General features: G+C 42.8%; 1 protein-coding gene and 1 pseudogene across 3 annotated transcripts in view; one reads left to right on the top strand and one right to left on the bottom strand.

Moving 5' to 3' along the window:
* The window catches only part of Mark1 (microtubule affinity regulating kinase 1), a 115,887-nt gene that overhangs the window by 37,800 nt on the left and 60,890 nt on the right, over positions 1-17,197 (bottom strand). For all 3 annotated transcript variants that reach the window (XM_055609228.1, XM_055609229.1, XM_055609230.1), the window contains exon 4: positions 673-721. In XM_055609228.1, coding sequence (XP_055465203.1) covers positions 673-721 — 49 coding nt within the window. The remainder of the gene's footprint in view (positions 1-672; positions 722-17,197) is intronic.
* LOC129678390 (splicing factor 3B subunit 4-like) lies at positions 879-6,022 on the top strand (annotated as a pseudogene).

The raw sequence follows: 17,197 nt of genomic DNA, 5'->3' as shown, positions 1-17,197 counted from the left end.
TTACTTTTGAGTTTGAGGCCAGCCAGGTCTATAGAGCAAGTTCTAGGATAGCCAGGGCTATACAGAGAAACCCCCTCGAGAAAAACAAAAATAAGAACACAAGAACTGTTCACCAAGAATGATAACATTAATGGCTACACACAGAGACAATCTTTAAAGATGCAAGACAGAATGTAAAAATAAGTAGATTAAAAGTATTTTTTTCTTTTACTACTTAGAATCAAGTGATTTTACATAACATATGTTATCAAAAGGGGGCAAAGTCAAAACTTACTAAAACAATTCAATAAAATTGAAATTAACAGCAAATTTACTTCAAAATACATTGTTTTGCTTTTCAAAACTACATTAAACTCAAGTGTTCATTAGTAAAACATGTAATTCTTCCTCATTACTAGCTGATGCCACGTAACTTGATTTAACACGGAGAATCTCTGTGCAGAAGCCCCAGCTGTAGCGAAGTATGGTGTTGAGCAGGAGATGCAGGAGCAGCAGAAACAGCTGCCAGGGCCTTCAGGACCTTCACTGCACCTCCACACTGCACCATGTGTCACCTCCTGAGCTTTCGCTTCTCCTCTCTTTATAGGGAGCAACAGTAAACTCACACATTTAAATCCCTTCACTGAAGGGAAACACTTTGTTAGAAATTATATGTTTAGACTTCATACCTACCTATGTTAGGATGGTTCAGTATCTTCATTATTCGTACTTCTCGAAACAACTGTTAAATAAGATAAGACATATTCCTGTTTAAAGAACAGAAAAACTCAAGCAGAAGCCAACTGAACTTGCACTTGAAAACAGTCATTTGCTTACAAGACTGTCAATTCTGGCAGAGATGCTAGCAGAGATCTGCTTTTCGGTTCCACCCTTGCAGAATGAGCAAAGCAACTCAGCTCTGTATTAACCGGAGTGGTTTGTCTGTTTGGTATGTGAAATTATCCATAATGAAACTTACCTTTTCTTCAACTACTCTTAACGACTAGAAACAGAAGAAAAGACTATGGAAATAACACTAAAGATACTTCACGAGGTCTAGTAGTGAGAAACAAGCTGCCTTGGGGGTCTGATTCCTTAAAGTCATCTCTTGGTTGACCCAACACTTTGTGAAAGAGTCAGAGGAGCTTTTAAGTAGACCACTGTCAAATAATAACAAAATAGCCTGGCACAGTGGCACAGGCCCATAATCCAAAAACTTAAAGGCTGAAGCAAGAGGATAAGGAATTCAGGATAAGCCTGTCTACAGAGCAAGTTCTAGTACAGCCAGGGCTACACAGAGAAACCCTCTCAAGGAAAACCAAAACAAACAAACAAAAAGATTTACTTATTTTTATATTATGTATATGAGTGTTTTGCCTGCTTGCATGGGCGCCACATGTGTTCAGTGCCCATGGAAGCCAGAAAATGGCATCAGATCCCATGGAAATGGAGTTACAGATGGTTGTAATCACTATGTGGGTAATCACTATATGTAATCACTATGCTGGGAACAGGGTCTCTGGAAGAGCAGCCACTCTTAACCACTGAGCCATCTCTCCAACTCAAAGAGGAGGGTTATTTAAAAAAAAATTTTTTTTATTAATTACAACATATTCACTTTGTATCCCAGCTATAGGCCCCTCCCTCGTCCCCTCCCAACCCCACCCTTACTCTCTTCTCCCCTTCCCCTCCCCCAGTCCACTGATAGGAGAGGTCCTCCTCTTCTATCTGACCCTAGCCTATCAGGTCTCATCAGGACTGACTGCACTGTCTTCCTCTGTGGCCTGGTAAGGCTGCACCCCCTCAGGGGGAGGTGACCAAAGAGCCAGCCACTGAGCAGGAGGACTATTAAGCATGTTAAATGAAACAAAATAACACAAATGTTAACTTTTATTTCATCTTAACTTTAGAAAACTCTATGGACCATTTTTTGAAAGTATGATTTGTCAGGCTAGTGGTGTGGCTACAGATGGGAAGAGTGCCTGCTGTCGATTTTCATGACATGAGTTCAACCTTTAGTACCTTTAGAAAGTATTAACCTTTCAACCTTTAGAAGGAGAGAACTTACTCCTTCAAGCTGACACCCATGAACACATCAATGCACACACATACACATGCAAACAGATAAATAATAAAATGTTAAAAGAATCATGAAATATAAAAAAGCATAATTTTTTATTTTCTTCTTTATGTTGTTTGCATAAATGTTACAGTCAAAATCAAAATCAAGCATTTGTTCAAGAAAATAGAAGAACCAAGAATTGGCAACATGTAAAAGAATCTGTTAAGACATGTTTTGTATCCATTCTTCAGCTGAGGGGCATCTGGGTTGTTTCCAGCTTCTGGCTATTACAAATAAAGCTGCTACAAACATGGTTGAGCAAATGTCCTTTTTGTGTACTTGCGCCTCTTTTGGGTATATGCCTAGGAGTGGTATGGCTGGATCTTGAGGAAGCGCTATTCTTAGTTGTCTGAGAAAGCGCCAGATTGATTTCCAGAATGGCTGTACCAGTTTACATTCCCACCAGCAGTGGAGAAGGGTTCCCCTTTCTCCACAACCTCTCCAGCATGTGTTGTCCCTTGAGTTTTTCATCTTGGCCATTCTGATGGGTGTAAGGTGAAATCTCAGGGTTGTTTTGATTTGCATTTCCCTAATGGCTAATGAGGTTGAGCATTTCTTTAAGTGCTTCTCTGCCATTCGATATTCCTCTACAGACAATTCTCTCTTTAGCTTGGTTCCCCATTTTTTAAGTGGATTACTTGGTTTGTTGCTTTTCAACTTGTTTAGTTCTTCATATATATTGGATATGAGTCCTCTGTCAGATAAAGGGTTGGTGATGATTCTTTCCCAATCTGTAGGCAGTCGCTTTGTTTTGATGACGGTGTCCTTTGCTTTACAGAAGCTTTTCAATTTCATGAGGTCCCATTTATTGATTGTTGCTCTTAGAGCCTGTGCTGTTGGTGTTCTGTTCAGGAAGTTTTCTCCTGTACCAATGAGTTCTAGGGTATTCCCCACTTTTTTTTCTAGCCGATTTAATGTGTCTGGTTTTATGTTGAGGTCTTTGATCCACTTGGACTTCAGTTTTGTGCAGGGTGATAAGTATGGATCTATTTTCATTTTTCTACCTGTAGACATCCAGTTGGACCAGCACCATTTGTTGAAGAATAGATGCAGAAACTGTGATACATCTATACAATGGAGTATTACTCAGCAATGAAAAATAAGGAAATCATGAAATTTGCAGGTAAATGGTGGGACCTGGAAAGGATCATCCTGAGTGAGTTGTCCCAGAAGCAAAAAGACACGCACGGTATATACTCACTCATATAAACATACAATATAGAATAAACCCACTAAAATCTGTACATCTAAACAAACTAAGCAAAAGAGAGGACCCTAACTAAAATGTTCAATCCCCATCCTGAAAGGCAAAGAGGATGGACATCAGAAGAAAAAGAAAATAGGAAACAACCTCAGAACCTGCTACAGAGGGCCTCTGAAAGCCAGAAGAAAACAGGAAACAACCTTGAAACCTGCCACAGAGGGCCTCTGAAAGCTTCTGCAGTATAGACTGTCAAAGCAGATGCTGAGCCTGATGGACAACTGATGGGCAGAGTGAATGGAATTTTATGTAAGAAGTGGGAAATAGTAAGAGCTGGAGGGGACGGGAACTCCACAAGGAGAGCAACAGAACAAGATAATTTGAACACAGGGAACTTCCCAGAGACTCATACTCCAACCAAGGACTATTTGTGGAGATGACCTGGAACCCCTGCACAGGTGTAGCCCATAGCAGTTCAGTGTCCAAGTGGTTTACATAGTAATGGGAAGAGGGACTGCCTCTGACATAATCTGATTGGCCTGCTCGTTGATCACTTCCCCCTGAGGGGGGAGCAGCCTTACCAGGCCACAGCAGAGGACAATGCAGCCACTTTTGATGAGAACTGATAGACTAAGATCAGAAAGAAGAGGAGAACCTCCCCTATCAGTGGACTTGGGGAGGGGCATGCATGCAGAAAGGGGAGGGAGGGTGGGATCGGCAGGGGGAGGAGGGAGGGGCTTATGGGGGGATACAAAATGAATAAAGTGTAATTAATAAAAAATTTAAAAAAAAAGACATGTTTTGTTGCAGAGGGCGGAGCTGCTGCTTAGAGACAGCGGGAGCCCTTTCACTATGGCTGCTGGACTGAGCAGGATGTCACAGGTAAGTGGGAGGCCTAGACAAGACCGTGAGTGAACCCCTGCTGTGGGACTGCTCCTCCAGGCAGGGTCAGTGGTCAACACCCACATGCCAAATGACAGTCACTGGGCAGCACCAAGGCTAAGGCTTGTTGAATTTCAGAGGAGTGGGAAAGATGCTGACTAGGCCATTAAGATTATGAACATGACCAAACTCTATGGGAAGCCAATATGCGTGAACAAGGCCTCAGCTCACTACAAAACCTGGATGTCGGAGCCAACATTCTCACTGGGAGCCTGGACCCAGAGATGAGAAGCTGCTTTCTGATTCACAGTAGTGCTGTGCATGGACAATGATTAGGAAACTAATTTTCTGCAGAGTCAAATGGAGTGAAGACAGCAGCCCTCCTGGGCTCCTGGAGCTCCTGTGCTCAAGGCCCAACCCTGCACTCAGAAATTCAGGGCTGTCCTCACTACAAGGCAACTAATGGGCCAGTCTAGGCTACATGCGAGCCTATGTAAAAAAAATGGGGGAAGACTTGACTGGCTGAGCCCATAAAGGTGTTTGTCTGGCAAGCCTGATGATGGGATCTAACCTGGAAACTTGCACAAAGCTGGCAGAAGAGGAGGACTCCACAGAGCTGTCCTCTGATGCCACATGTGCCAAGGCACCAGGCACAGCTACCAATAATGACAACACAAAATTAAAAAAAAAAAAAAAAAACGAAGTAGTTCCTCTACTTTGATACTGCTGACCTGTAGGCCAGCCATGACCTGGTCAGGGGTGTCCTGTATACTAAGAGCCAAACTGGCACCTCCAGCTCCATCCACCAAACTCCAAAATCCAAATAAACTGTCTGCATACATCTCTAATCGTGTCAGTTACTGTTAGGTGAATATCCTGTTTAAACCTAGCACCTTTTGAGTCATCTTACAGACCCCCAAGATTACATGGGACCCTGACACAGACAACTCCAAGGGTTATGCCTTCATTAATTCTGCTTCTTTTGATACTTGGGATATAGCAATTGAGGCCATGATTGGACAGTACCTGTGTAACTGCCCTATCACTGTGCCTTTAAGAAGGGCTCTAAGGATGAGCACCATGCTCAGCAGCTGAATGTCCCTGGCAGCCCGGAACCCACTGTCCTAGACCAGACCACCCTCAACAGCTGTTTGCAGATGTACTTCCTCCACCACCCCCTATCCTGTGGTTTCATCCCTGGGTTCTGGGCTTCCTATGCCACACATGCCTCCTCTGGCTCATTCCCACCTCTAGTACTACCTCCTGGGGCCCTCCCTCCTGGGATACCCCAGTCATGCCCCCACCACCTATGCCACCTATGCCACCTATGGGGCTGAAGAGTATGGTTCCCTAGCAGCAGAAATGCTAAGGGTTGGACATCCTGGCCACAGACATTGACATCCTCACCCATGCCTACCAGGTAGGAAGCCCTATCCTGGTGTGTCCCAGATGCAGCTGGCACATTGTGGCCTCCATGCCTTAGGACACTCCCATGCTTGGCCTCCAGGCTCTGGGGGCAGCCAGCACCCCAGCTACCTCCTGGAATGCCCCCAGGGCTCCCTTTTGGGTGTCCCGTGGGTCACCCAGGTCTTATGCTTTCACATGAGATGCATGGGCCTCCTCCACTGACGTCCCCTCATGGATATACTAGTCCTTCCAGACCTCTTCCCCATGGCCACCAGTGGGGGCTCTTCTCTCTACTCAGACCAACTTCACAGCCCCCAATTCCACCTTGTTGTGCGCTTTGGGGTCCACTTCCTCAGAAAATTGACCTCCTTTGTTTCCCTTCTATACCCTCACAGTATCTTCATTTCCTGGACCAATCAGAGTTACTATAGCTCATCAGGGCTATCTCAGCAACCCTGTGCCCATTTCAATGTTATTTTTCCACAGGGAATTTTTCATTTTTAAAATGTTGGTCCTAATTATTGTTTTACACACACACACACGCACACACATATATACTATACTTCTTGCTTAAAAAACAGACATGTTTTGTCGGAATAATATCTAAAATTAGTGTAACCACAAGCGATGTTTCTCTAATGATCTATTAACAGCCTAAGAGAGAATGAAAAGATGCTCAACATAATTAGTCAACAGGGAAATAAAACTCAAATCTACAGTCAGAACACCGGACACTCATTGTGATGGCCACTGTCATATAAAACAGGACAAGACAGAACAAACCTGCAAGAAGGAGAGAACTTCGAGCCCTCTGGCATAGCTGATAGAAATGTCAGGTGAAAGGATACTATAAAAAAAAAAAAAACAATACAGTGCCATGGAAAACAATATTCCTAAAGGAATTTTTTAAAAAATTGTCACATCATCTATGGACCATATACCTGACAGAATTGAAATTGAGGGCTCAAACAGGTGAGTGGATAAATACAATGTGATAATACAGATGGAAAGTCCAACACATGACATGAAGGAGCCTGGTGGGGATTATACAGATGAAGCAAACTTGTTCCCAAAGACCACATACTACATGACTACAACTCATAAGAGAAAGTTTAATTCATGGACATGTCATGCAGAGAAGTGCTGCTAAGGGCCAAGAGGGTGGCTGTGGGTAGGTTGCTTATGGGCACAGAGCTTCAGTTAGGGAACATGTAAAATGGTCTTGAGATGGATAGCAATGCAGTGACGGTGCGACCTAACTGTATATCAATTATATCAACAATGACTGAAATGATGAATTTTAGTTTGTGGTCATATCACATGAAATACAAGAAAAATGTCCCAATTGAAAAATCACTCAAGTTTAGATGCTACAAAAAAACCTTGCCTTAGATATCTTTAATAATTCCTTCACAAAACCAAGGAAGTATATAAGCCTGTATCTTGTATGTGTGTGCATACACTTTCATTTAAATACAGTCTAAGAAGTCCGTAATGCTTACTTTTTACAAGTTTACTTAAAAATTACAAATGAGTAAACAGGATACAAATGCGAGTTCACTATAGTCAAGACTGTGCCTGGCCTGACTCAGGCATGTTTAGGAAGTGTGACCTTTCAGTGACCTTCAATACCCTTGAGATCCTATAGCACATCTTGTATCTTCCTGTCTCCAGCTGACACTCTCCTCCTTGTCTCTGGCTCCTCAGTTTTCTGCCAAGTCCTCGTCCTTTCCGTGTTTACATGGAGCTCCTGGGTCTTTGGCTCTTAGCCCCACCCACCATGGCCCTCCCCCACTGGCTCACACTCACTGTGATCTTCCTGGGTGCCCCATTAGGCTTTAAATACCATCACTGTGCTTCTGACTCTGAACTCACAAGGACAATATATTTATGCCCAAGCTCATGGTAAAGTCTCACGAGTTAAAGCCCAACACTCAGCAGTACACACACAGACGTTTCTTAACACCTGTAGCATGTGTGACCATTACTTTCCAGCTCCTATCAGGACTCCCTTGCTTCGAGGTAGACCTCTCTCTAGTGCCAGCATCCCTCTGGTTTCTAGAATCACAAGTCCTGCCAGGATGAGCACCAGAACAAGCTCTCTGTATAGTCAATGTTCTCCCACCTTTTGTTTCTGAAGGGCACGTAAGTGAGTTTATTGAAGTTTTTTTTTTAATTTAATTTTACTTATTACAATTTATTCATTTTGTATCCCTGCTGCAGCCCTTTCCCTCATCTTCTCCCAGTCCCACCCTCCCTCCTTCTTCTCCCATGCCCCTCCCCTCATCCCCTGATAGAGAAGGACCTCCCCCACTTCTGTCTGACCCTAGCTTATCAGGTCTTATCAAGGCTGCATCATCTTTCTCTATGGCCTGGCCAGGCTGCACCCCCCCCCCAGGGGAAGGTGATCAAGGAGTCAGCCACTGAGTTCATGTCAGAGACAGCCCTTGTACCCCTTACTAGGGAACCTACTTGGAAACTGAGCAGCCAATGTGAAATAAAGTTTAAGTTACCATTTTTCTCAAGCCAGCATTTATAATCCCTAGAGCAGTGGTTCTCAACCTGTGGGCTGCAACTCCTTTGAGGGACACATATCAGAGCCTGCACATCAGATATTTATACTGTGATTCATAACAGTAGCAAAGTTACAGTTATGAAGCTGCAATGAGGTAATTTTATGATGGGAGTCACCACAACATGAGGAACTGTCCTGGGGGTAATGGCATTAGGAAGGTTGAGAACTGCTGCCCAAGAGTATCTCCTAGCATGACAGTCCATACCATGATCATGGGCCAAGATTCCTTTACCTCCCCCATGTTACTGTTTGAACAAAGGGTTAGGTCCTATTCACCATCCAGAGAAGGAATAACAGAAAGAAGTGAATGCTGGGAACCTGGCACTACTGGGGATTGCCTTGGAGTCTGTCCAACACAATTATATTTTACATAAACCAATGAGTCATGTATTTGTAATAAAACAAAGTGGATAATTTGAAAATACCAGATACAAGTTACTAATAAAATTGCTGTCCAAGGTACGGGTTAAGTAAGTATAAATGATTAAAATTAATCATTTATATAGGGTTTTATTGGCAGATTGCTTTCTGAATGTCATTATAATCTCCTTTCATGAAATAAAACACAACTAGAAATAGTCGCAAATCTGTTCCAAATTTATGAGTGTGATCCATTTAGATAAAGTACAGTTATAACCAGAAAACTTAAGCTACAAAGTGTTCATCCAACGTTGGTCAAAGAATATACATTTGTGTATTCAATTTAAATGCTAAACTCTGTATCATTTTCAAGCCGTTCCTCACATTAGCCTACTCTTTCCACAACACAGAGTAGCTGCTGCCCTGCTCTTCAGGGGCACAGGCCCTGCTTACGTAGTGAAGGACTGGCATGAGCTGTGGCATAATCAAGACCCTTGATAGTGTGCCAGGTTACAAAACAGGACAACACTACCACATAGGGAACACTAGGCAGTCCTTAATAAAATCACTGTCAAGTCAGTAGTTTTTCTGAGAAGTAAACTGGCTATGATGTATCTCAGGATGATGGAAGCAGATTAATGCCTTCATATTTTAAAAAGTATTCATTTATTTTATTTTACATGTATGTGTCTGAATAGGTTTATATGTACAGAATGTGTGTAGGTTCCCATGGAAGCCAGAAGACGGTGTCTGATTTCCTAATGCTGGAGGTAAAGGGAGTTGTGAGCTGCTCAACAGGGGCGACGCTGGTAATAAACACTAGTGGTTTGCAAGGGGAGCAAGCGCTTCCTCTGAGCCATCTTTTCCGCTCTGATTATCTCCATCTCTGAGAATGGCTTGTCTAAGGGAACTGATGAGCTGTGTGCCCTTCAAGACATTCCTCCACAGTAATGAGCTTTTGTTTAGTTAGCTGTTTTTGCTTTTTCTGTTAAATCAGAATGTGAACATTTATATGAAAACAGCATGACCTTTTCATCCTGTTTTTTCTCCTCATTTTCCTCGCTGAAGTTCAGCGGATGTCACTGGGCACAGACACTGTGATCTTCCTGCTGTTCTTGATCAGCTGCACCCTGACGCACTTCCGGACAGCAAAATTTGGCTGTTTGGTTTCAATCCCTACTTTTTCAATCTCAGTTTCCTTTGCATAAGAGGCACCTCCAAAAGGATTGGCTTTAAGGGCTGTGCCCAAGTGGGCTTTCTTGTATTGTTTATCATGCCAGTTCTGGTCCTGTTGGTGAGTGCAGTTTCCTGGCAGTATGGAGACACTTGTCCATCTCTCTGGTGCCACAGGCCAGAGAGAAAGAGGGAGGTGGTGCAAGAAGGACACACCCCTTTTTTTGTTTTATTAAAGCTGGTTTTTTGTGCAACATTTTGGATTCGTGAGTTTTTACTCTCTGATTGGAACTTGGAATGTAGCTGTTTTATCAAAAATGGATAAATCTGGGATAGTAATCTTGTAAAAACTGAGATATTTAACAAAAATAGTACTTTAAAGGGATACTCCAATTCTACCTGGCAATGATGCATAAAAGGTATCTATAGACAGCGCCAAAGTTCTGATCAGAAAGTAATTTTTAAAAATTAAAACAATAATGTATAACTGTTAGGGCTCCTACATCTCAAAGATGCCTTAAACATATTGTTTTAACCCTTGATTTGGACAAAGAATGAGAAAAATTTTAACAACTAAGAACATGGAGGTATGTAAAGGCTGGAAGCATGTTGGTAATGTCTTAGTCACTGTTCTATTGCTGTGAAGAGACACTATGACTGGGGTAAGGTGACTCTTATAAAAGAAAGCATTTATGGGGTGGGGGCTCACTTATAGCTCAGAGGCTTAGTTCATTATCATCACGGCGGGGAGCATGACAGCACATGGGCAGTCAGGGTGCTGAAAAAGTAGCTGAGAGTTCTACATTCTGACCACAGGCAGTCAGGGTTGGGGGGGGGGGAGAGACAGAGAGAGGCCTAACCCAGTGACACACTTCCTCCAACAAAGCCACACTCCTAATCCTTTCAAAGAGTTCCACTCTCTAGTGACCAATCATTTAACCAGGTGAGCCTATGGGGGCTATTCTTATCCAAACCACCAAAGTTAAAATGATGGCAATCACAGAAGGAAGTAGTTGCTGTTAGGAGTCATGTGATGTTTTGCATGGTATGTTAATTATGGAAAATGAACTGCCAGAATTCTGTCCTATCAACCATCCCTCCATCCAAAGAAATGCATGCTGGCTGTACATGGTCCACTATCTGGTATGGACTACAGTGTGCTCTTGAATCCCAGTGTGACTGCTCTTGGAGAAAGGGCTCTTAAGAATAGAGATCAGGTTATATGAAATCATTAGGGTAGGACCTTAGGCCAATATGATGAGTGTCCTTTTAGGAGGAAGAGCCCTGCGGATGAGCTGGGGCCGAGGAGATGTCATGTATGGACACTGAGAACTTGGCTATCTGCCAGCCAAGGAGAAACGTCTCAGAAGAAACCAACCCTGCCAACACCGTCTTCTTAAACTTTTGGCCTTTGAAACAGTGATAAAACTTCTTATTTAAGCCACTTATTCTATGGTGTGTTGTTATGATGACAGCCCTAACAGTCTCACAGTCTATCCTGAATCTAGAAAATTCTTTTTTTAAAAAAAATATTTTATTTGTTTTGTGTGTGTGTGTGTATGTGTGTGTGTGTGTAGGCGCGTGCACTCTGCATGTACACCTGCATGCCAGAAGAGGGCATCAGATCACATTAGAGATGGTTGTGAGCCACCATGTGGTTTCCAGGAAGTGAACTCAGGACCTCTGGAAGAGCAGACAGTGTTCTTAACCACAAAGCCATCACTACAGTCCCAAATCTAGAGAATTCTATAATGTGTCAGCAAAGGTTTAAAGACATTCCTCTCAGTACCTGCCTAAAACTGTTTCCTACATGGGCACAGGAGAGAGAGAATAGAGAATGAGAAGGATAGAAGCTAACGGAAGAGTCTTCTGAAGAAACTCTTTGAGTCAGAGAGAACAGGATGGAGACCCTGTGTGGCAGGCATCTTTTAACAGAGCATCTCACTAGCAAGGTGTCAATCTTACCAGCGCTTGCCTTTTCTTAGGAAGGGGAGAGGAGTAGAGCCTTTAGGTGGCAGTACGACTTCACCTTGATGTGCAGTTATTGCTAACATGTCCCTTCTGTACATGTCATTTGCCTAGGGACAAGTAAAGGAAGTGTGTTCATAAAGATTTCAGTTCTAAGTTGTTCAAGTTTCTAATTTTTACTTCTTTCTCGTTTTCAGGCCATGACACTGTGGTGTTTCCAGCACATATGAATTAGTGAGAGCACTCAGAGCTAACTCTCTTCAGGCTTCATGTTTCAGGTCTACTGTGATCTGGTTGGTAATGTCAATATTTGTTACAACTGTGCTAAGAGAACTGAAGGAAGCCTTGGCTATAAAGCAGGGTCTTTATTTACTTCGTGGACTTGGACAGCTACTCTAATTGTTCAGGGCCTTTGTTACTTCCTTCTAGATTCCTGGCTTTGCACCAGGTAGCTGAAGTCACCAAATGATCCCTTTGGATACTGTTCCATTCAGTCCTTCCTGGTCAGGGCTGAGGTCAGGATTAGCAAAGCTCCATGGTATCAATCAGTACTTGCCTCATTTAGGAGGATATTCTTTTCCTCTTCTCAACAAATTTCTGTTACTTCTGATCCCTCCCGTTTCTTTTGCCTGTTATTCTTTTGCCTGTTATTTCTTTTGCCTGTTATTGGTGGGGGAAAATCTATTATACTGCAACTAGTAGACTGGGCACGGCCTCATTATATATCATCCTAATTCCATGAGAACCCTCAAGTCAGGGTCAGCCAGAATGTCTTATTTCTCTCAGACTTGCTGCCATGTTGCCTATGACCTCATGTCACAGGACTTCTCTGTGGCTTGCTTATCTGTAGTCACTGGTAACCTGCTTTTCCAGGCTGACTTCAGTTCTAGAGAACAGGGCTTGGAGTAGAAGGGGTCAAGTACATCTGGTATCTTTCAGTACAACCTTCTTAGCTTTGAAAGTACGTCATTTGGACATGAGTTTAGGAGGGACAGGAAGCTTTCTCTGCCATCACTACACTTTGTTATAATCCTGTCTGCATCCTTGGCAGCATTTTTTTTTGCCCATTAATGAGTTGAAGTGTGGGCCTGCTTTGCCCTGCAGGCGACGTTCACTTCCTAGACTCACTCAGAAGCTTCAGTCACCGAGAAACTGTACATATGCTGTTAACATATACATATTATGTTAACATATGCCTATGTTAACAGGACCCTGTTGATTAAATGTTCAGCTTCATAATTCATGGGATCATTATATCACTCCTTTTTTAGCCTTCAGACAACTTACTAGAACATCAATCAGATAATTTTATAAAATTACTACAAGTAGCACTATAAAGCTTAAGTTAACTTCTTTTTGCTTATTTTCTGCTTTGCTTTGGTTGTTTAGAGAAGGGTCTCATGCAGTTCAGGGTAGCCTACAACTCACTATATAGCCCAGGCTAGCCTAGAACTTCTAGGCAGAGCAATGGCGTAGCCAGAAACTGAGAGAAACCAGCTGCAAAGAAGATGGACTACCAACAGGGTAGGAAGAAGCAGAGCCCATCTTATTGGCAGGAGAGAGGTCCTGGAGGAAGGTGAAACTCTATCCAGCAGGATCTACTTGGATCCACAGGGAGGAAAGACCCAAGGCATTGACAGACCTATAGAAAGGAAAGAGGCATGGGGAGGGTAAGTGTCAACCTAGCAGGCCTCTGGGATAGGAAGGAAGAAGCAGCCTTAGCTGGTTGCATATGGGAGAGTGAAAGATTCTTAAAGTAACTAAATGGGCTATAACTTTTGAAATAGCCAAGCTAAAGTTTATAGATGATGTTAAGATTCCCAGCCTCTTCCACTTCCCTGAAGAAAAAAACAATTGTTTTAAAAAGATTTATTTATTATTTATACAGTAGTCTCCCTGCATATGTGCCTACACACCAGAAGAGGGCACCAGATATCACTACAGATGGTTACGAGCCACCATGTGGTTGCTGGGAATTGAAATCAGAATCTTTGGAAGAATAGCCAGTGTTCTTAACCTCTACATCATTTCTCCAGCCTGGAAAAAAAATTCTTCACGGTAGGAAGTGGATACATATTTCATAGTTAATAAAGGCTCAGCAATCAGAAGTTTTAAGGTTCATAGAATATTGGCATACAAACAAAGAAACAACTGCCAAAGAACCAAGTAATTCCTTAGTTACTAATGCCTAATCCCAGTCCAGTGAGGGGATAGGAAACTGTCATGGAAGACAGGAAAGATTTCTCTGAGAAAGTGGCTCAGACTGAAGGAAGTGTCAGGCAATGAGGGGGAAGAAGTGCTGCAAAGGCCAGGCAGCTAGAAGAAAGAGTACGGACAGATGACAACGGAAGCTGGAGGATGGGGCATTAGCAGGAAGGAAAGATCCTTGGAACTTGGTGCTACTTGAGGTGGTACAGAGCAAGGTAGAACCATAGGTAACATACTAATAGTCTGATTTTCAGGCTACCAAAATGGAACTCCTAAAAGTATATGTGAAGGCCACCATATTAAATACACGCCTGCAGAAAGACAAGCAGGACAGAACAGCACATCCAGGTCACACGGAAGAGGGCAGCCACCCTCAGATGCACATGAACACGAAGCTGCTGGCTGCTTCAGAGGTTGGCTGCTTACATGATCTGGGGGAATGCTGCGGTTCACAGAGAGGTTGCAGGGCGATGGAGGCAAGCAGAGCATTATGTGGGGAGGGGAGAGGTCATGAGCTCAGCACTCAGGTTGGGGTGTCTTGCAGAGAAGAATACAAGAAGATTTAAGGATAGCCTGAGGTAAAGGGTTAAACTCAGAGTTCACCAATAGGTAAAGACTGATACCCAGTTACCTTTGGTCAGCCTAAGAAAAGAGTATAGGGCAGATAGGTCCTATAAATAGCCTCGTAGAGGAGCCATAGGACAATGATCTCATTAAAACAAAACAAACAAAAAACAGGAAGGGAGAAGCCAAAAAGAACAAAAGAAAACATATGGAAAACAAAATCTTTGAGTAAATATTTGTTGGATCAAGCATTAATTAATGAGAATGCGTATGTGGCTTGGTGACATTTAGCTTGAACTATAAGACAGTTTCCCTTCTATTTACTGCCTTTCTTCTTCAATTTATTCCACTACTCCTATCCAACGGAAAACTCATAATCACAGATAACCAGGGGACAGAACAAGCGTCAGGTGATGTGCCAGATAACCCTGGAGACGCGTAGGCTAAATCTAATCTCACAGAGCAGTTTCTCCCTGAAGACTGGAGACAGCTGCCAGGCTCTTCACACCCAGATATTTACACATGGAATGACTGAAGTCTTTTTTTTTTTTTTTTAAATTGTTTTGGTTTTTTTTGAGATAGGGTCTCTTTACATAGCTCTTCCTGTTCTGGAGCTCACCATATATACCAGGCTGGCCTCAAACTCACAGAGCTCTGCCTGCCTCTGCAATCTGAGTGCTGGAGTTGAAGTTGTGTACCATCAGGTCTGCCTGAAAGACTGGAGTCTTAATCCAAGGAACATAAACAAAGAGGTTCTCAACATATACTCATTAGACACATTTACTTCAGAAGTATTTTCAGAACTGCATAGGTTGTATATTGGTAAACAGGTCAGAAGTATGTCAATGAGCACTTTCCGTAACAATTTAAGAGGGCATGCTAAACTTGAAACAGTTTGATTTCAGAAAGTCCAGAGTTATTAGGAACCACAGTTCATACTTCAGGCAGATATTGCAATTTTATTGGTATCACTTTCTAGAACGCCTGAACACTTTCCCCCTCAAAATGCATTGCACTTCAGTGTGAGATGCATTTCCTACCAATCTTCACATTGTGTGTGAAAGAGAGATAACTCTCAGTTATGATCTCATGATAATCCTTATTTTCAGTATTTTGTCCGAAAACACATTAAGGTCAGGTGTGTTGCTGAATGTCAGCTTCAGGGAGAATGAGTTCACAAGCGAGTGAGCGAGTGAGCGAGTGAGCGAGTGAGCGAGTGAGCGAGCGTCAAGGGCCATCTCACTATGTGGCAGCATCATCTTGCCGGAAGAAAGTGGGTGGGGTGTGTGTGGAAGGTTGGAGGGAGAGAAACGGGAGACATAAAGATAGTCTATCATCTCTGATTTAAGAACAGCTTTTTCAGCCTACAACCCAGCCCACAAAACAACAATGACAACAACAACAACAACAACAAAACTATTACTCTTGTCACTTCAGTATCATTGACCCAAATCAGACTTGGACAACAGGTTCCCTTTAGTCTACACACATGTAACAAGAGCCATATGGGCAAATACTCAGCACATGAATGGATTCACTCAGCTAGGAAGCAGGAACACACCAGAGTAATTTCTGGTTGACATTTCCACATGCCTGACAGGCAAGCCTGCTAAGAAACACTGTGAAGAACTTCTGTTTCATCTTGATTGAACTATTTGCCAATAACTCTGTGGTTTGTTTTATACACTTGGTTTCTACTGAATCCTACCTGGTCCTGTCTTATTCAGAGTGACCACATTCTTCAACATGGTGGTGAATGTTTTACAGAAGTTCTGGGACAATTACTCAGCCTACCAGAGAGGACTTGGCATTACCGGGAAACTCTCATTTATTTAGGTGGCTCAGATCACCAGATACTGGCAGCAAATGGACAAGCTATTCAATAAAGTATGTTATTAAGATTTTAGTTATTGAAATTTCTATATATATGCTCATGCAAAATCTCTTATGTCCTAGCACAGATTCAGAGTCTATATAATTTTAATGCTACCTGTTGTTTTTGTTTTTTTTTTTTTTTTTTCTTTTTAGTTACATTTTGTTAACTCTGTGTCCCAGCTGTATCCCGCTCCCTCATTCCCTCCCCAACCCCACACTCCCTCCCTGGTCTTCTCCCTGCCCCTTTCCAACTCCACTGATAGGGGAGGACCTCCTCCCCTTTCATCTGACCCTGTTTTATCAGGTATCTTCAGGGCTGGCTGCAAAGTCCTCCTCTGTGGCCTAACAGACTGCTCCTCCCCCAGGGGGGGGGGGTCAAACAGCCTGCCCTTGAGATCCTGTTAGAAATAGTCCGTGTTCCCCTTACTTTGGAAAACTACTTGGTTACTGAGCTACCACGGGCCACATCCAAGCAGAATTTCTAGGTTATATCTATAGATGGTCCTTGGTTGAGTGTCAGTCTCAGAAAAGACCCTGTGCCCAGATATGTTTGGTCCTTGTAGAGCTCCTATCCTTTCCATATCATACTAACTTCCCTTCTTTCATATGATTCCCTGCACTCTGCCGAGGGTTTGATTATGAGTCTTAGTGTCTGCTTTGAAACACTGCTAGGTAGAGTCTTTCAGATGCCTTTTGTGGTAGACTCCTGTCATAAGTTCAATGCACATCCCATTTGTCTTTCTAAATGAGGATTAATCACCTTCGCCTGTGTCCACTTTCTTGATTATCTTCTTTAGGTGTGTAGATTTCATTATGTTTATCATATCTTGTAGGTCTATATAAGCAAGTATATACCAAGTTTGTCTTTCTCCTTCTGGGATAC

Source organism: Psammomys obesus, unplaced genomic scaffold, assembly GCF_907164565.1.
Source record: "Psammomys obesus unplaced genomic scaffold, mPsaObe1.curated_primary_1811, whole genome shotgun sequence".
NCBI lineage: Eukaryota > Metazoa > Chordata > Mammalia > Rodentia > Muridae > Psammomys > Psammomys obesus.
The sequence above is the reverse complement of the archived record's forward strand: the minus strand, read 5'-3'. Positions and strand labels throughout refer to the sequence as shown.